Source organism: Periplaneta americana, chromosome 4, assembly GCF_040183065.1.
Source record: "Periplaneta americana isolate PAMFEO1 chromosome 4, P.americana_PAMFEO1_priV1, whole genome shotgun sequence".
NCBI lineage: Eukaryota > Metazoa > Arthropoda > Insecta > Blattodea > Blattidae > Periplaneta > Periplaneta americana.
In genome coordinates, this window is record NC_091120.1 from 183,179,777 (window position 1) to 183,201,080 (window position 21,304).

The 21,304-nt window shown below is 38.3% G+C and overlaps 1 protein-coding gene across 1 annotated transcript in view; it reads left to right on the top strand.

The window, feature by feature from the left end:
- Positions 1-3,521: 3,521 nt before the first annotated feature.
- LOC138698976 (lipase 3-like) overlaps positions 3,522-21,304 on the top strand; it is a 39,827-nt gene continuing 22,044 nt past the window's right edge. Inside the window, exons 1-5 of the mRNA XM_069825164.1 lie at positions 3,522-3,566; positions 5,265-5,466; positions 6,606-6,720; positions 10,562-10,826; positions 14,056-14,274. Of these exons, the coding sequence (XP_069681265.1) occupies positions 3,522-3,566; positions 5,265-5,466; positions 6,606-6,720; positions 10,562-10,826; positions 14,056-14,274 (846 nt within the window). The remainder of the gene's footprint in view (positions 3,567-5,264; positions 5,467-6,605; positions 6,721-10,561; positions 10,827-14,055; positions 14,275-21,304) is intronic.

Sequence of the window (21,304 nt, forward strand, 5' to 3'; positions counted from 1 at the left end):
AGCAACAACAATAGCAATATCACAGTGGTGACAATAGTAATAGTAGAATAGAAATGACACAGTGGTGACAGTAATAGCAAAGTAGTAGGATAGAAATAGCACAATGGTGACAGTAGTAGCAACAACAATAGCAATAGCACAGTGGTGACAGTAGTAGCAATAACAATAGCAATATCACAGTAGTGACAACAGTAGCAACAACAATACCAATATCACAGTGGTGACAATAGTAGTAGTAGAATAGAAATGGCACAGTGGTGACAGTAATAGCAAAGTAGTAGGATAGAAATAGCACAATGGTGACAGTAGTAGCAATAACAATAGCAATATCATAGTAGTGACAACAGTAGCAACAACAATAGCAATATCACAGTGGTGACAATAGTAATAGTAGAATAGAAATGACACAGTGGTGACAGTAATAGCAAAGTAGTAGGATAGAAATAGCACAGTGGTGACAGTAGTAGCAACAACAATAGCAATATCATAGTAGTGACAACAGTAGCAACAACAATAGCAATATCACAGTGGTGACAATAGTAATAGTAGAATAGAAATGACACAGTGGTGACAGTAATAGCAAAGTAGTAGGATAGAAATAGCACAATGGTGACAGTAGTAGCAATAACAATAGCAATATCACAGTAGTGACAACACTAGCAACATCAATAGCAATATCACAGTGGTGACAATAGTAGTAGTAGAATAGAAATAGCACAGTGGTGACAGTAGTAGCAAAGTAGTTAGATAGAAATAGCAGTGGTGACAGTAGTAGCAATAACAATAGCAATATCACAGTGGTGCCAACAGTAGCAATATCACAGTGGTGACAATAATAGTAGTAGGATAGAAATGGCACAGTGGTGACAGTAGTAGCAAAGTAGTAGGATAGAAATAGCACAGTGGTGACAGTAGTAGCAATAACAATAGCAATATCATAGTAGTGACAACAGTAGCAACACAACAATAACAATATCACAGTGGTGACAACAGTAGCAACAACAATAGCAATATCACAGTGGTGACAATAGTAGTAGTAGGATAGCAATATCACCTTGCGACAACAGTAGTAGTAACAGTAGTAGTGTTATTCAAGTTTTCGAAAGTTTATTGCCGGCAGATAAAAGGTAAGCGGAGTTTATTCAGTAAATAAAAGCAGTTTCGGGATGGAAGTTTCTAGCTGTGCGGTGTTATCAAGCATTTTTCCTTCATTGTTAAGCATTAGAAATGTGTCATATATACGAACTCGAAGATAACTGACCAATTATATATGTGTATGTATATAATTCTAATGCGCGCTGGTTCGAGTCCTCGTGGGAGAAGAAATTTTCTCATGAAATTTCGGCCAGTATATGGGACCGATGCCCACCCAGCATCGTGATGCACTTGGGGAGCTACGATAGGTAGCGAAATCCGGTTGCGAATGCCAACTATAACGGCTGGGGGGATCATCGTGCTAACTACACGATACCTCCATTCTGGTTGGATGATCGTCCACCTCTGCTTCGGCATGTGGACGTGAGGCCAGCAGCTGGCTGGTCGGTCTAGGTCCTTCACGGGCTGTAGCGCCAAGGATTATTATATATATATAATTCTGAATCGCTATTTGTTAATAGGGCGAAAATCACTTTTTTTTTTCAAAATTCATTTTTATTATTATACACGTATCAATTTGTGTGAAAAGAACTTGCATCGCTATTTGTTTAAAGGACGGAAGTCATTTTTTTTTTCAAAATTAATTTTTTTATTGAAATGTGATCTCTTACCACAGATGCATCAATCTATGTTAAAAGAACTTTGAAAACCCCAGTAAAAATGGTTAAAATGCAATATAACATTTTATAATTTATGTTAAAGGTGTGGGTGTCCTTGACAGTTTTTTGTCTCTCCTGTAAAATTTGTATTTTTGGACTTCTTCCCTTTTAACAAACAGCGATTTAATATAAATATATATAGAGTGTGCTCTCAAAACGCATTCAGTCCATTTTTATAAAATGATTGATCTAGTTTATTTCTCTTTTTATTCACCGGTCTACGGACTGAGCAAATTTTCAAATGATATGCTCAATAACAAATTTTTAGACAAGGACTGGCGTTGTTTTGGAAGGAAGCAAGCTTATAATATGATAGACGTCTCAAAAAAGACATATATACGTACAAATTATAAAAATGCCCAAATGGACGGGGCGGGTTTTGGGATCACAGTCTTCATATAAATATATAATAATTAGAGTTGAGTGACAATCCGGCTATGAACATGACTCCACGTGGACTAATAGCAGCCACTAAATAATAGCCGAATCTGATTGGCGACAATGACATGCTCATTGTGCGGAACGATTAAGCAAACTTGCTCTGCGTAGGTAGCAATCAAAGGGATGCACAGCGTTAACTTTTAGAGAGAAACAATAATATTACTTGCATAAGAACTATCCCATGCTATTAAACGAGCAATTCTTGTACGTTTGTAAATTTTTTCTTCAAAATGAGCATAAGAATTTTGATGAAATAAGATGAATCTACCGTTTTCGGGTGAGAGAAAGCAATATAGCTGTAAGTCCCGACGCTGTTATTTCCGGCGTGACTCGGCCTCTTTTACTTACGTCTTAGAAAGTGAAGGCTCTATAAATTCTAGGTACGTAGTATCATTCGCCATTTTTGTTCTTACGTTGCCGAGCTACCATACGAGGGATCTATTTGCAACACCGTTAAACATTATCATGTCGTAACTCCTATGATAATAAATCAAACACAATGTAATTCAGCAAATAATTGAGCGGCAAATAACGTCTTCGTGTGCTTTCTGCGAACGCCAACTAAAGAGCTAAAATGGCGGGCGATTATATTAAGTATTTATAGAGCCTTAAGAAATGAATCAGCGAATCACAATACGCGCACGTTTAAATGTAGCCGACCTGCAACGCGATTGGCTGCCGGAAATTAGAGCGACGGGACTATAGGTCTCGAATTTAGAAAAACTCATTTAGGACGTTAAATGATCAACGGAATGGAGCATTGAGTGGAGTGAAAGGGACAAGGCGACACACGAAAACGAAAGCTTCGATTTTCAGATGGCTTTAACTTGGAAAGTGCTGAAATTTGTCGGCAAAGAGCTCATCCCGAAAGAGTGGACCTTGTTTTCTATCCTCATTCTGAATATAAGCGATTCTGTTGCCGATGACAACATCCGTCGCGCTGGATGCCGAAGTTAGGTTAGGTTAGGTTAAGTTAGGTCACGGTGGCTACGGGCGTGTTAGGACGACTCTTTGCACGCCGGCCATACTGAGACCTATTGTGCACCTCGAAATGTATGGGATGAATGAAATGAGTGTGTACCAGCCCACCGGCCGCATGTGACCCCTCACCCGCTCACCCAATGGGGGCCTACTACCCTCCCCCGCCTTAAATTCACACCGCCAAGGTGACCAAGCAGCACAGGATCCATTCCAACGGCTCTTCCAAGGTGTCGAAGCGCCCTTGGAAGTGCTCTTAATGAATGAATCCTGGCAGAGATATTTTGGATGGCTGGGAACACAAGAACGATTGCAGAGAGGACGCCCCCTCAAGTAAGCAGTTGAAGACATGCGTCTTGACCTGAATATGGCTATTGAATGAGATGAGAAAGATGAATGATATGAAAATCTAAATTCTTTTTCTACACGGGACGGGAAGGGAAAATGGGCCGTAGCAATGAAAATTCCAACCCGGCATTAGCTAAGAAACTATGGAAACCACGGAAACCCACAGTCAGGTTGGTCGGTCCTGGAATCGAACCACGGACCTCCCGAATGAGAGTCCCATGCGATACTCATGAGTAGACTTCGTTGAATTGCCACACTCAGCATGCAATCAGGTTGTCGATGTACGGTAGCATAGAAGAAGTGAGCGACCTGCCTGTCTTGTAATATAAGCAGTTCATGTTAGGAGTTGTGACGGTCCAAATAGATAGAGCAGCTACAGCTAATGTATACCTATGTAAGCACTTGTTTTTGCATTACTGTGGTTGGAATAGTCAAAGCTTAACATTTGTTCAGTGCAGACAAGAATTCAATCAAACATACTACAATGAGAGTGTTGCTATTCCAAATAATTGCCCCTGGAATACCCTTACCCCTGCAGCCAGTCTTGACCCGTTGGAAAACGGGGTTGGATGCTGTTAATTATTATGCAAAATATTACGGAAAAATAAGGGAGATAACTGATGCATTGGATAGCACAGACAGTTCCGCTGTTGCAGCTGTAAAATCATTGCCTTCTGAACAGCTATTGGAAAATATTCTGTTCTTTGATTCTAATTTTAAAATTGTGTACAAAGCATCACCCTGTTAGAATCGTCTAAACTACAACTCTCTGAAGCCCTGGATAAAGTATCACAAACCGTTATCCAAAATAACAATTCACTAATTTCAGAAAAAGTGAAATGTAAGTTGAGAAACATTATTGCTAAAAATTCTGCCTATTCACAACTTCGTATTATAAATGATGTACTATCAGGTCACGACAAGACGTCTGAAGTTGGTGTACTAAAAAGTAGTGACTTTCCATTCTTCAAATATGCACCTATTACATCGTGTGATGTTGAACGTACATTTATCCAATATAAAACTGTTTGAGTGACCATCGAAGGAGGTTCACTTTGCAGTCGCTCAAAATGTACGTAATTCTTCACTGCAATGCACATATTCAAGGATAATGTGAGTATATTACAATAAATTTTAAGAGTTAATATATCTCACTACAAAATAATTGTGTATTTACATGTTTAGACATTTCCTACTTCAATGATCATACATTATATTTCTTGAATGTAGGCTACAGGTTTTATTGTAACCGCAGTATACTGCTCAGTGTTTACATTAGAGGCATACTCTATCCGTTGCACGTCCCCTTCTCATACAGTCTATACCGCGTGCATAGTAAACCTTACGATTCTCGTGGCAATTCCACGAAGTCTACTCATGAGCCAACTCGCTCGATTGGATGCCGGAATAGCCAGGATCCGAGTCCAGCCCCGTCAACCAATTTCGGAATTTGGGGATGTGTATGTTGTGCGTATCTGTGTGTGTGTGAATTGTAATTCACTAGGATATCGGGTTATTCTGATATAGGATAAGATGGGGATAGGTCCTGTTCCTGAGGCAATAGTTTCCTGTCGCATATCAGGCACAACAGTCCCTCTTTACAGCATGATGCTCGCTCCTCCAGTTATAGCTTATTATACGCAGATAACGTGTGGTCTATATTTTCGAAATACATTATTTCAGCCTGAATTGATCGAGAACCACGGGTACCCAGTGCAGATCCACGAAGTGCAGACTGATGACGGATACCTGCTCACATTGCATCGCGTGCCCCACGGGAGAGTTCCCAACACGGGGCCCGGGAAGAAGAGGCCCGTGTTGATCATGCACGGACTCCTGTCTAGCTCTGGTGATTGGATCTTGCTGGGCCCCGGAAACTCTCTGGGTGCGGTAATATTCACATTATGCAGATGTATGAATGACGATGGAAATACATTTCACTACTCCTATCTTGAAATCTGTACTAAAATAAAAGCAACTGTAGTGATTTCAAAACAATAGTACAGCAAATAGTTAAATTACAGCTACGGATATGGTTGTCATATTTTCTTTAACCGACTAAGGCCCAATTGTATAAAACTCCCTGACTAAAGATCAATTTTGATCGAAGATCGGAAAGTGAACCGAGTTCAGACACTTCTTCTATTAGCGACTTTAACTTTTTTTTCGACGACAATTTCTTTTAACTTTTATATTGCTTAAATAGGGATTTAGTGACCTTTTTAGCACCCCATAGTGACAAAATTTAATCTTTCTTTGTTGATAATGAGAAATCTAGCGACTTTCCAACTACTTTTTGGCGACTTTCCGCACACTCTGTTGGAGACACTGGTTTGTGTTGTGCGTTGTAAATAATGGCGGACAATAAGAAGAAGGTTGACTGTTCTCCAAATTGTTATCATGTTATGATGTTTGATACTGCTAAACATAATAAAGCTTTGTAAAACGACAATTTTCGTTTAGTAATACAGCTAATTGAAAATTTATGGATGTACCTATCATATCCATGAACAATTAATGGTTGTCATAAACATAATATAATTATAGGCTATGTTATTTGATACTGCTGAACACGATAAAACCTTATAAAATATAATAATGTTTGTATATTAAGGCAAGAAATTGAAAAAAAAAAAAAAAATATATATATATATATCTACCATATGTATTAATAATAATGGTTATTCTTTTTGCACAATCTGCCACTCGTATACTTCAAACAGAAAGGAAATAACTGAACTTGGATCATACAACTTAATCGGAGAAATTTCTTCAGTCAAAGTTGACTTTAGTTTAAGACAAATTCATCTCAGATTAGACTTTATACAACACAAAATTCCAAGTTCAGCTAGAACGAGGATCAATTTAACCCCTGATCTAAGATTAAATGGTTTATACAATCGGCCCTAAATTGAACAATATTTTAACATATACATTCACTCATTCGTTCATTCATACCGCTTCCACCTTGCATAATCAGAAAGTGTAATTTTTGTGATAGCTACTGTTTTTAACTCTTTACAGTATACAGCTTGGCTGAAGAGGGGTATGACGTGTGGCTTGGCAACGCCCGTGGTAACCGCTATTCCAGGAAGCATAAGTCTCTGGATCCCAAGAGTCGCGACTTCTGGCAGTTCAGGTAGGAAGATCGTCACTAAAAATGCACATGGGCTGGAGAATTCGTAGAGTAAACCGTGCGATGACCTGTAAGTGGCAGTAATGGTCGTTTCGATGTTTTCGTTCTGTACATTTAAGTTCACCGAATATAGATTTTTTGGGAGTAGGCCTAATAGGATGCGAAACTGCGGTCAGCACCATCTGGCATTGGGGGTCTGAAATAAGGTGATCAGCGCCCAACTTCGTAGGTGGTGAACATTAGAACTACGTGTTGGGTATATTACCCAGAGTTCTCTATTTATCCGTTCGAGATATTGCTGTACGGGCGAGTCGAGGAGACGAGATGGCGGACTGAAAATTTGCTAATAAGGGAACATAAAGTGATACGTGTGTGTATAAGCAGTGCATGTTTATGGACGTTGTAAAAATAGTGTTGTTGAATGTATTGTAAAGTAATAGTAATATAATAAATTGAACTATCTAAGTAGTTCTTGCAGACTTCTCAATCCCAATTATCAAACCTTTTGCTTTATTTATTTTTTTTGTCTGTGTCTGGTTATATTTTAATTGGGTAGTGTAAAATAGATCGTATATTTTATCTTCCTGTTGGCTCCGGTAAGAATTTTCAGTAGAAGCTGCTGTGAGGAATAAAAATGTAAATGTTTTATTTTAAATTGGGTTAGTTTTGAATATCTATGGGGGTGGGAGGGAATACTTGATCGCTCTGAGGCACAGCCCAGTGGACGAATATAAGATTTCAGTAATCTTTGATTTGGAATCACCTTGATATTTTGAAGTTTTCTATTATTATTTAGGAAGTCGTATTGGCTTCTACTGCTGCTCCTTCCATTTGTATTCCATGGAAGAGAAAAAAATGAAGTGAATGGCTAGAAATTGGATTTGGTTACTATTAGAAGTGTGGGAATAATTTAATGCAGATATGAGAAAACTAAAAAGAAATCTATGGACAAATGCCGCTAGATGGCAAACGTTTACTGTATATACTATGACAATCTAATAACATAACAGATATGTCGACAATGGGCTTCAAGCGTGACCTAGTGTCAGTGTTGCCATTCGTACAAATGCGATAATTTGGTATCATGCACTATATATATATATATATATATATATATATATATATATATATATATTTATGTTTAATATTGGTCGACCAGCAAACTTGCTATACAGACCACTGTTAAATCATGTACTATAGTACGATCCAACCCGCGGATAATACGCAAAATGTACGATCATCTTGCTCTGGAAACAGGATTAAGCTCCTGATCCCGATTAGAACTTGGACACATTACGACCACCATTGCGATTAGGTCGATAATCGCTGTTAGTGGCTGTAGTCTATCACTAGTATAACAGGTGTCACCCGACAACGATTCAGGCGACCTCTGTTGGAGAAGGGGTTCGTAACATTTACAACATCGTTAGCCACAGAGCCATCTACGTAAGAATGCTATAGACTTGTTGGTACGAAATTCATACATTTTTATAAATGTTAAATGTTATGTTTTATTTAACGAAGCTCGCAACTGCAGAGGTTATATCAGCGTTATATCATTGTGATAGGTTCTGACGTGAAATAGTGGCCATGGAATCAGAAGATATAGCGATAGTGTTCCTAGTAGGTTCAGAAACATGTCGTTGTTCCTGCAATAAGTCCTAAGTGCAAAATATAACATTTTTCAGTAGGAAGAAAAAAACACATTTATTTTTCTATGGCAGTAGTGCATAGGAGATCGTGAATTCTTACATTTTCGAAAGAAAGAAATATGATTACATATAGGAGATTTTATTATTTGTTGTATCATTATTTAAGTTATTAAATAGAGCAAAAATCTGAAAATCGATAAATATGTCACATAGGAGTTATTGCCGGAACAACGACGATATGAGGATTAGAGCCTGAAACAATTTTGCAAGACTAATGCCTTCATTTGGCCTGAACAATACGAAAGTGTGAAGAAAAATATAATTTAATGAAGTGAAATGTTTAATAGCAGCACATAAAATACATTACATACATGTGCTCAAGCAGTTCAATAGGCTTATGTAAATAAAATCCAACATATTACTCTTCAGGAATAAAAAAAAAATCCTTTTCTGTGTAATGCAGAAAATAAGTCCAATTTATTTCAGTGCAGAGTTCCTCTTACAGACTCTTTCGTCGCCAGCGGTTGCCTTGGATTCCCTTTTGTCAGCATAGCGATAGAATGGACGATTGATTCTTTAATCGAATAAAATTCATTCGATTATTTTCAGAGCCGAAAAATAATCGGTGATTCTATTGATAAGACTAAACATTTATTTCCATTCGTTTGTTTACTTACAAGGATTCATCTAGGTTATGCTAGAGACAACATAATATAGTTAGTAATAGGGCAATGGAGTACCGTATTTACTTGCTTATTAAATCCCCCTCGCACATAAGAACCCCCTTATACTTTAAGAGCAAAATGAAATATATCTCCGCATATTAGACACTTCCGACATACGTACAAACCCAGAAACGAAATCTGTTCCGAACAATTTTTTTAGTGGATTATTTTACGACCCTGTATCAACATCTCAACTTATTACCTTCTGGTTTATTGACCATTTGGTACATTACCTACTGTATTTCTCTTACTACAATTTCTGTTTAATAATAATTCAAGAAAAAACAGCAAATAAAACTATAAACTCGAATATTCATCGCAACATGAATAAGGAACTGATGTGTATCGAAAACTTATAGCATGTCAAGAGAAGGTTTCGTGACAACGATGTAATAGGCCTAGCTAAGATGAAATGATGGATTGTTATTTGTACAGTATAATGAAGTGATGGAAAATATTTGTGTAAGTCCACACCTGTGGAGTAACGGTCAGCGCGTCTGGCCGCGAAACCAGGTGGCCCGGGTTCGAATCCCGGTCGGGGCAAGTTATCTGGTTGATGTTTTTTCCGGGGTTTTCCCTCAACCCAATATAGCAAATGCTGGGTAACTTTCGGAGTTGGACCCCGGACTCATTTCTCCGGCATCATCACCTTCATTTCATTCAGACGCTAAATAACCTAGGTGTTGATACAGCGTCGTAAAATAGCCCAATAAAATAAAAAAATATTTGTATAATAAAATGATGGAATGTTATTTATATAATGAAGTGATGGATGATATTTGTATAATGAAGTGATGGGATGTTATTTGTGTGATGAAGTCAATGGGATGTTATTTGTATAATAAAGTGCTGGGATGTTATTTTATACTGAAGTGATGGGATGTTATTTTATACTGAAGTGATGGGACGTTATTTGTATAATGAAGTAATGGGATGTTATTTGTATAATAAAGTGCTGGGATATTATTTTATACTGAAGTGATGGGATGTTATTTATATAATGAAGTGATGGGACGTTATTTCTGTAATGAAGTGATGAGATGTTATTTGTATAATGAAGTGGTGAGATGTTATTTCTATAATGAAGTGATGAGATGTTATTTGTAGGCCTATAATGAAATGGTGAGATGTTATTTCTATAATGAAGTGATGAGATGTTATTTGTATAATGAAGTGATGGGATGTTATTTCTGTAATGAAGTGATGAGATGTTATTTGTATAATGAAGTGGTGAGATGTTATTTCTATAATGAAGTGATGAGATGTTATTTGTATAATGAAGTGATGGATATTATTTATGTAATGAAGTGATGAGATGTTATTTGTATAATGAAGTGGTGAGATGTTATTTCTATAATGAAGTGATGGGATGTTATTTCTGTAATGAAGTGATGAGATGTTATTTGTATAATGAAGTGATGAGATGTTATTTCTACAGTATAATGAAGTGATGGATGTTTCCTGCAGTTGGCACGAGATTGGGGTGTATGATCTGCCTGCCATGATCGACTACATCTTGGCGAGAGCTTCGCGGGGAAGCGGTAGCGACATGGGACTATTCTACGTGGGTCACTCGCAGGGCACCACAGCCTTCTACGTGATGGCCAGCAAACTGCCCGAGTACAACGACAAGATACACGCCATGGTCAGTCTGTCCCCGGTAGCCTTCATGTACAACGTGGCCAGCCCGTTTGTCAAGCTGCTGGCACCGTTCACAGGAGCGCTGCCGTCGGTAATTGCTCGTCAGCCATTTTGTCATAGGTAGTACCACAAGAGGTTCCATTTTATTAATGAATTCGAGCGCGAGAGTGAATTTATCCAAAAGGAAATTAAAATGTACAGTAGTAGTAAAAAAACCGGACCGACCCTTATAGCTGATTTCAGAGCCTTGTTCACTGCAGAGCACCATAGACCGGTAACTAAGACTTTCGTGGTTCGAATCCTACCTGGGAAGGAAACTTTTTTTTGTTCCTTATTCAAATTTATTACCAATACTTCTCGATTGCTGGTAAAATTCATGTTCTGGGAATAATACGTTAATCAAGTAGTAAAATATCGTTGCAATCGAAAAGTATTGGGAATAAATTTGAATAAGGAACAAAAAAAAGTTTCCTTACCAGCCAGGATTCGAACCACGAATGTCTTAGTTACCAGTATATCGTGCTCTGGAGTGAACAAGGCTCTGAAATCAACTACAAATGTCGGTCCGGTTTTTTTTGCCACTACTGTACATACTATAGTCCCGTCGCTCTTATTTCCGGCAGCCAATCACGTTGCAGGTCGGCTACATTTAAACGTGTGCGTCTTGTGATTCGCTGATGTAGATAAAGAAGGCTCGATAAATACTTAATATAATCGCCCGCCATTTTGGCTCTTTCGTTGTCGTTCGCAGAAAGCACACAAGGACGTTATTTGCCGCTCAATTATTTGCTGAATTACAGTGCGTTTGATTTAATATTATAGGAGCTACGACATGATAATGTTTAACGGTGTGGCATATAGATCCTCGTCCGGAAGCTCGGCAACGAAATAACAAAAATGGTGAACGATACTACTTACCTAGACTTTATAGAGCCTTCACTTTCTAAGACGTAAGCAAAGAAGCGGAGTCACGCCGGGAATAACAGCGTCGCGACTATAGACATCTACATTATTCCGCCAACATTTCTCCATTTCGTCATCATTCCATTGCATTCCCCGAACGCTGGCTGGCGATTCACTGAGGAGGCTGGCCTAGAGATGAGGAGGATTGCCTGCTCAAAACCTGGGTACGCAACGAACCTTCGTGTAGTCAGCCAGTGTGGGTTTGGTAATGCACCTAGGTTGAGGAATAGCGCAATAGATCTAGAAAGATCGTAATGCTGGGCCGTACTGCCTCTCTTCCGAACTTCCATTTCATAGACTCCAGTCTACCTGCCTCCCCACTCAACATCTTGCTGTCCACACCTATGGAGTAAAGGGCAAATCGCAATATAGCGAACGTAGAAGCTCCACCCACGACCCCTTCCACTTTTCCCCTACTAGCTCACCAGACACTCTACGTGATAGGCGAGTGTTGTGTCGAATGCACATTTCATGTGGGTGGGGATAACTTCCCCTACTGGCGTTCGCTATATTGCGATTTATCCGGAGTAAAGGCTGGTCCACAATAAATCGGAAACGAGAACGGAAATACTGTTAAAATAAATGTATTTAAAAGTGAGCAATCACAATTAATTTCCACCTTCCCGTTCTCGGACTTCGGTAAGTTTCTCTTTATTTGTGATTGCTCACATTTAAATACATTTATGCTCGACCATGCCGAAGTGTAGTAATTATACACCCGGTAGCAGCCCTTTAATTGACCTCATTAAAGTGCACCCATTCATTAAAGTTCAGGTGTTCCACCAATCAGAAAATACCATTGTAGCAATATGAAAGCGCAAGTATCGATTATTCTCGGATATGCAATCGAAAGACAACTAGCGAAACGTCACGGAGGCTGCAAATCCAATACTGTTTTGTTACTATAATAATTAGCGTTAATTGTAAATAATATTCAAATAAATTCAATTTGTCATCTCGTTTTTCAATGTCTAAATCAATTTCAAGATTATATCAAGGTTAATGTTTATTTTACTCTCTAGATTATATCAAGGTCAATGACATTTGTTTCTCGGAAAAAATCAATACTTTCGCGTCTGCGCACATCTCACAATTTACGAGATATTGCACAAGGTCAGTTCCGCTCCCCAGTCAGATAAGAATAACATGAATACTTATGAATAATTTCAAGTTAGAAATATGGTCGAGCATAAAAAGTCGTATGAAACTTGCCTATAATGGTAATTAAAACGCTCGTATGAAAATTATGAAACTCGCTTGCGCTCGTTTCATGAACATACTCGCGTCTTAATTACTACCATTATGGGCTCGTTGCATAATGTACTATTTTTTTAACAATATTTCCGTTGTTTCCGTTCCTGGTTTATTATGGACCAGCCTTAATAGTTAGCGCGTCTGACCGCGAAACCAGGTGGCCCGGTTTCGAATCCGGGTCGGGGCAAGTTACCTGGTAGAAGTTCTTTCCGGGTTTTCCCTCAACCCTGATATGAGCAAATGCTGGCTAACTATCGGTGCTGGACCCTGGCTCATTTCACCGGCATTATCATCTTCATTTCATTCAAACGCTAAATAACCTGAGAGGTTGATACAGCGTCGTAAAATAACCGACTAAAAATATTCCTCCGATCGTTCAATATAACCCCATAGCCATCGGTGTAGCTCAGTCAGCTGAGGTGCTTATTCGCCGATTCGGGCGTGGGTTCGATTCCCGCTTGGACTGATTATACGGAAATACGAAAAGCCTCAAATCCCATAAGGACAACGGCCTCTTACAGGAGTGTAGGGTGAGCTGAAGGTCTACTAAACTTGGGAAGCCAGTCCAAGAGAGCTTACACTATACTTAAAAACTAAACACATAAACAAGCTATACCAGCTAAACACGAACAACTATACAGACTAAACACATAAATTATGCAAACTAAACAACTACAAAAAGACTATGCAAACTAAACACATAAATTATAATCTGAACACAACTATCCACACTAAACACACGATAAAAAAGAAAAAAAATACACAAACTGAACACATACATAATCTTAACTCACACACAAACTAAATACACAAAAACCTATACTAAATGCACACATAAATTGTACAGCCTAAACAGACAAACTATCTAAACTAAACGTTGGACTGATTACCTGGTTGTTTTTTTTTTTTTTTTCAAAAGTTGTACCCAACTCTAAGGCGAATGTCAGGTAATCTATAGCGAATTCTCGACCTCATATCGCCAAATACCATCTCGTTATCATCAATCCCATCGGCGCTAAACAACCGAGTAGTTGATACAGCGCCGTTAAATAATCAACTAAAAATGTATACTGTATAGCTCCGTCCGTACTACATGGTTCCAGTTTCTGACGCCGCTGAGGAGGAGACCTCACAGAAGTGTCTCGCGCTTCTCTAAGCTACCGGGGCTGCCGGAGCTGTTAGGCGGCTTCGAGTTCCTGCCGGAGAGCGCGCTGGCGCCGCTAATAGGCGGCCTGCTGTGCAACAAGCGCGTGGCCACCAGCTCCATCTGCGCCAACGTCATGTTCCTGGTGTCCGGCTACGACTCGCAGCAGCTCAACATGGTAACCATTGAACTGTTGCCTAACTAAACTAGTAATAGTAATCTAAAGGTAAGCGTTCACTACATCGTATCACACTCCTCGTACGAATCGCACGCAACGGATATTTTAAGTGCAGTGCGTTCACTGAAACGGCTCCACCTCATCGGATTCCCCTGTCATCTGTTTGAAACGTGACGTCGTACGATATTGACATTACTGAAAGCAGAGGAGTTGAGGTTAGGTCTATTAATTACGTCTGTTAGCGAATAAGAATTTGTAATTGCTTCATGCGTCCTAATTGAAGACGAAGAAACGAAAGAAATATTGGTTAGACAATATATACAGGGTGACCCAGTGGGATATGACGGTTTTTATTGCCTTGTTGTGGGATATTTAAGTGGAGTTGAAAGATGGCGCTTATACAGGAAAATTCTACAACACTGCAATTTACAAATCTGTAATTATTTCTTAAATATTACATTTTTTAAGTAGCCTCCATGACATTCTACACACTCTTGCAATCTGTGCTGGAAGCTCATCATAACTCCCTGCAATAAAGCAGCATCAATTGCTATAATTTCATTTTGGATGTTTTCCTTTAACTGCATAGTGGTGCGCGGCTTATTGCAGTACACCTTACTTTTTAAAAACCCCCATAGAAAATAATCGGGTGCTGTGAGATCAGGAGATCGCGGCGGCCAGGCTACGTCTCCAAACCTTGAAATTATGCGTCCAGGAAACATGACTCGCAGACAGTTCATTGTTTCACGAGCAGTGTGCGCTGTGGCGCCATCCTGTTGGAACCATAAGTGTAAAAACATGTTGGAGTTGTTCATCTCGCCTCTCCGAGTAGCGCATCTCGCCGTTCACCTCGCCATGCATCTCGCATCTCGCCTCAGCAGAACATAGTGAAGCAATTCATCTCGCCATGATTCTCGCCGTTACGCGGACAATGAGTACAGATGTGAGATTCTCCACGAACACAACGTGGTAAATACCAATAAATGTATTGGTCGTACATATTAGTACTTAAAAATGTTTACAAATTCTGACAGTGATGGCGATTTATCTACGAGTACTGCAATGAAGTGGTGGTTACTTTCCAACAGAAGAAGAAAATACAGCGTGCATCCAATCAATAAGGAACGCACTAAACTTGGTGAATTCTGTAAATTATATCAGCAGCTTAAGGCATTTCCGAGATAGATTTTACGAATATTCAAGAATGTCTCAGTCAACGTTCAATTACATCTTGATGCTAATAGAACCTAAAATCCAAAAAGTGTGCACTAACATACATAAACAACCAATCAGTGCTGAAGAGAGGCCGGTAGTGACTCTCAGGTAATTAATAATTATACAGTATATAATAATGTACTATTATCAAAATTTATTACTTATTATTAGCAAAAATCTTTCACTGTCAATCACAATAAGAAACGCATGTTCTTTCAAAATATTGTACAAAAGTTTGACGTCGGTATAAACACTTTTTGTTCTGAAAAGGAAATGAGTAATAATAATAATAATAATAATAATAATAATAATAATAATAATAATAATAATAAGTATGGCTTTAAAAATGAACATACTGTAATATAATAAGTAATTAAGAACTGCAAGATTAAAAAAAAAAATAAGAAAAGAAACTGCCCAACAAATTAACAGAAAATGAACTAATTACTGCCACTGAAAGTCTTTATTTATCTCATTTACATTAACGCTTGTCAAGTTTTGGTACGACTTATTTCCTTATTAATTCCTCCTTATCCATGGCTGTAAATCTACACGGCAATATTTGTTATTAATAAATAATAATGTACACGGCCAGCAGTATCACAACTGTGCATTTACATTGAGAGGACGGATGGAGAAAATCATGACGTTTCGTTGCGACAACCGACCAATCAGAACGCTAGTTTCAGGCAGCTGCATCTTGAAAATCAAACCAGTTTGATTCCCGCTGAACGGCGAGATGCGTGGCGAGATGAACTACTCCAGCATGTTTTTACCCATTATATATCGTTGGTTTGTTTCCTAATCGCCACACGGCGAGATGCGTGGCGAGATGAACAACTCCAACATGTTTTTACCCTAACTCAGCATCCTCCATATCGGGCAGTTCCAGCATTGTCAGCATTGCTTGGTATCGCTGTGCATTGATGGTCACAGACTGGCCACGTTCTTCAAAAAAAATGTGGGCCGATAATACCGCACCACACTGTAACCTTGGGGCTATGCAATGATTTTTCTTGCACTGCCTCTGGTTGGCTGTCACTCCAGTACCAGAAATTCTGTTTGTTAACTGCTCCAGACAGGCGAAAGTGTGCCTCGCCCGACAAAATTAGTTTGTTAAGCATGCCTGGATCTGCATTCAAGATTGCAAGAAACTGTCTGCAAAATACCAACCGAGCAGGTTTATCAGCATTACGCACACAATTTACCATTTGAATTTTATACGGGTGGAATTTTAGGTCCTCGTGCAGAATACGGCAAACGCTTGTGCGCGATAAATTCAATGCAACTCCTGCCGCCTTGCAGAACGCTGTGGACTTCTGACCACTGCTTCCCGTACTCTCTCGATGTTTTCCGGCGTGCGGACTCTTCTTGCACTACCAACGAACTCATTACGCAGACTGCCGGTCTCATTAAATTTACACAACCACTTCAGTATAGTGTTACGTGAAGGTACTCTTCCATGCCGTGGGACATTAAAATGAAGTTGAAATCGTCTTTGGACTTGCGTGATGGATTTTGACTCTATAAATGCAGTCACTGTGAAGACACGTTCTGCCACCGTCCAGTTCGCCATAATGTCGTGAAGTACACTGAAAATCAAAAATGCATGTTATGATGGTTACATAGCAACCAATTGTGTTTCCCCCACACAAAACCGCTAGAAACGGCAGCGTTCTAAAAACCGTCATATCCCACTGGGTCACTCTGTATGTAAGAAACGACTTGATTACTGTAATGGGAATGCTTCAAATTATATAATTCTTCGTAGTTTTCTACAAGCGAAATAAGTTTTCCGTCTACCATTTTAGGGCGACACTGAACATGGCAAAACATAATAGTAACAGTTGACCAATTAAAATTGATTTATTAAAGGAGGCCATGATCGCAAGCATCGGAAAAGATGCTCATCCGAGAAATGTGCACGGATTTGCCGAGAGCTGATGCGGGCGATACGATGTAGTGAACTCTGTTACATAACAATTACAGCAAAGATTATCTTTTTCCGATCCGTGCGATTCGTCCGATGAGTGCGATACGATGTACTGAACGCTTACCTTAATATCCAACCGCGCGCCGACAGTGACAGAAGATTATAATCATGTGTGGGCAGTGGTGATATTCTTCCGGTTCGCACAAACCGGTTGCTGGATTATTTGTAGGTAATATCATGGACATATACCGTATATGTTTAACATAGTTACACATGAGAGAACTGGTTGTTAAACTTCTTGAATATCACCATTGTGTGTGGCGTCCCGCACCATTGCTTTGTCATCTAAACTTCTAAATCTTTATGCCTGAAGTGGTGTTACGAAATGCTTTGCGTCACAGATGGACGCAATCATGTGTGGGAACGTGTTTTCACATCTACGAAGGTGTATTAGAGTCATTACCAGGGGCGGCCCGTCCATAAGAGCTGCGGAGCTGCAGCACTCCCTGCTTCGACAGGAAAATAAAAATAATACTTATTTTAACTTGTAGAAGAATTGTTACAGCTTTTATTGGTAAATTGCTTTATATTTCATCTGGCCGGGAATAACTACTATTATCTTATGCATTATATTTTTGCGCGTCGACTGTACTGGAATTGACACTGCATTCAAAGTCATCCTGGGATCTGCAGGGTGGGACAAATCATAGAGACTGTGTCTTGCTTGGTCAGGGGGTAGAGAGGTGAAGGGAAGCAGAGGGAAACTGCCGCTGTTTAAAACCCATATTTCGCTGCAGTGGCTTGCAGGGCCAGGCGACAAGGGAAGATCTCTCCTACCCTCCCGCAGAGCTATTGTAATGCTACGTCAAATGGATTCTCTATTCCCTTGAAACTTAATGACATTTTTATTTTCTCTTCACATACTTCTTGTTGTAGAATCTTATCGAGTTAATATAAGAAACTAATATTCTCGTTTGCCTTATTATTACGTATATATCCAGTCTCCAGCAGAACCTAATATTTGCCTTAACTCAAAATGATTGCAGGAGTATAATCCTTTTGATATAGCACGTAAAATACGAAAGAAACTTCTTTTCCAGTTTTAGAAAATTGTTGATTATCAGTATATCTGAGTGTTGCTTTGGTGTGACGTTTTAGTACCGTAACTTAACCAGTGCAAATGTGCAAGCATGAGTGTATGTGAATTACAGAATATTAATTTTATTTTTCTCGGTTTTCCCTTGCGGAGAAAATTGATGTAATGAAGTGAAATTAAAGGGTCGTTCGTTAGCAGACTTAAATCTTACTCAAGCTTCATCCAGCCGAAATAGTGCATAAGGAAGTATAACAATGAAATTTACGCTGAGCATTTGTGGTTGCCTCCTCTTCGGTGGTGATACTGCATAGACTAGGAGTGGTGTGACAGATTTAGGACATTTGCCCCTAAAAATTAAAAAGCACGAATCTTCGCAATCTCACCTGAAAAATGTTGTTTCATTGGCTATGTTAGGCAAAATTAATATTGCTGTGCAATTAAGTGAAACGAACAGAACAAATATTCTCAAACATAATCAAGAAGTGAGAAAAAAATCGTGAAATTATTTTAAAAAATATTGATTGTATCAAATTTTGTGTCCAATATGAACTTCCCCTTAGGAGACATGATGAAAAATCGATTCGAAGGACTCTGGTGTATTTCGTGGTTGCTACAGTTCGTGAGTAATCTAAACGGGCCTCTCAAAAATCATTTGGAACATCCCACTGTTTAAAGGCAATTCTAAGACAATTCAGGATGAACTGGTAGATTGCATGTTGAGTGTCTGCCGATCAGAAATTCAGACTGAAATCGATGATATTAGTTTTTATTTTATTTTTTATTTATTTATTTATTTATTTATTTATTTATTTATTTATTTATTTATTTATTTATTTATTTATTTATTTATTTTTATTTTATTTTTTTTTAAGCAAATGATGCTACAGACATCTCCCAACTAAGTCAGAAAGTTTTCAATACAGTATGTAGTGCATTTATTTTTGTCCTATACGTTTTAGTAATGGTATCAAGAAGTGAAATTTGTATGTACCAAAATCTACTGCAGCTCTCCCAATCCACAAGTTCACGAGCCGCCACTGGTCATTACAAGTAAAATCGCACAGCGACAAAACACAACATTTTCGTAAACTATCAAATATTTTTATGAATTCCAGGAATCAAATGAGACACGTATTTCTTTATTTCCACAATTATTATTTGTGCAGTTATGACTATTTGAAATTGCGAAGGCGCACTGTAACATGTATCACTTAGTACTCTAATGACCGGTTTTACCAAGCTTCAATAAATCAATCCAAATGAAACATCAGTTATTGAACATTAAGATATTTAACAATTCACAAAAATGCGAGCTGTTCACCAACCAAATTTTCTTAACATTTAATCAACAGTAAGTAATGCTTCATTATGGATAAATAAATGTGTTCAATACATTTTTCATATCTATATCACAACATTTTTATGAAACCACAGCCTGCTATATCGCAAATCGTGTATCTGCTACATCATTTGCATGCGGGCCAACAATGAAGCAACGTGGTTACAAAGTATAGTAAATGGAGTAAAAATCAATTATTATTATCATTATTATTATTATTATTATTATTATTATTATTATTATTATTATTATTATTATTATTATTATTTTCGCCATAATTATAGGATACCTGTTGTAATTATTGCGTTCCTGTTTCCAGTGGTCACCTTATTTGAGGGAAAATATATACATTAACTGCAATTTAGATATAGATAATATTCTTGAAACCTATTATCCAGAATGAAAAACATTGAAGACATGAATTTACTGTACTGTGAAGTTTACTTTTCGATTGCAGCGATATTTTACTACTTAATTAACTTATTATTCCCAGAACATGAATTTTACCAGAAATCGAAAAGTATTGGGAATAAATTTGAATAAGGAACAAAGAACGTTTCCTTCCCAGGCAGGTTTCGGACCACGAAAGTTTTAGTTAGAGGAAGCTCAAAGAAAGCTTGCCCATTTGACTGATGCACAGAGACCGATATTCGGTCCTCGTGCCGCCATGCTCGTTACAGGGCTGCTATGAATCACCTACAGTAATGCTGCTTACAGGGCGCATTCGAAAGCGCGGTCTCGTATCGTGGAGTGTTGCTGTGCAGAGCGGGTAGAATCTAGCGTTTGCGTTACATTTTCTGCGTTTTATCCCTGATATCAGTACTTTAATTTACTTCAAAGTGTGTTTGTTAAATAACAGAGTTCTGTATAACATTCTATGTACTTAACAATGCTCCCCGTTGGCTCTAAATTAGGAAGTGCGTTACACAGTCAAACTAGGGAATTATTTATAACGTTTATAAATTTATGAACAACGAAACAGGCTCCGCTCATAACGTAAGGAGTATATACATATTAAAATAAACCGACCATAGTACCCTAGTTATCGGAACATTTTAATAAAATCACATAGTATTAGTATTTTATTATAACGTCAAACATCAGTTACTACAAGATTGCATATTTCTTATAACATCTTTGTCATTTCATTCAGTGATTTTATATGTAAAAAAAAATCCGTGCTGCTGTATTTTCAACAATGTTATGTTATTAGTTACTCTGCAACTAGGTTTAGGTTCCGTTAAATGCGCTGTGATAAATCTCACTCGAAACATCAAGCCAGCAGACGACTGAGAACTGTCAACTGTTTGCCAATCGAATCAAAGCAATGTCGAGTGCACCCGAACGTTTCCGAAAGTTCGCGCAGCTTACCGTATGCTTATTAATATTTTTATTGATATATAAAATATTTCATTTGAAGCTAGTCTTGTTACATAGATAAATAATA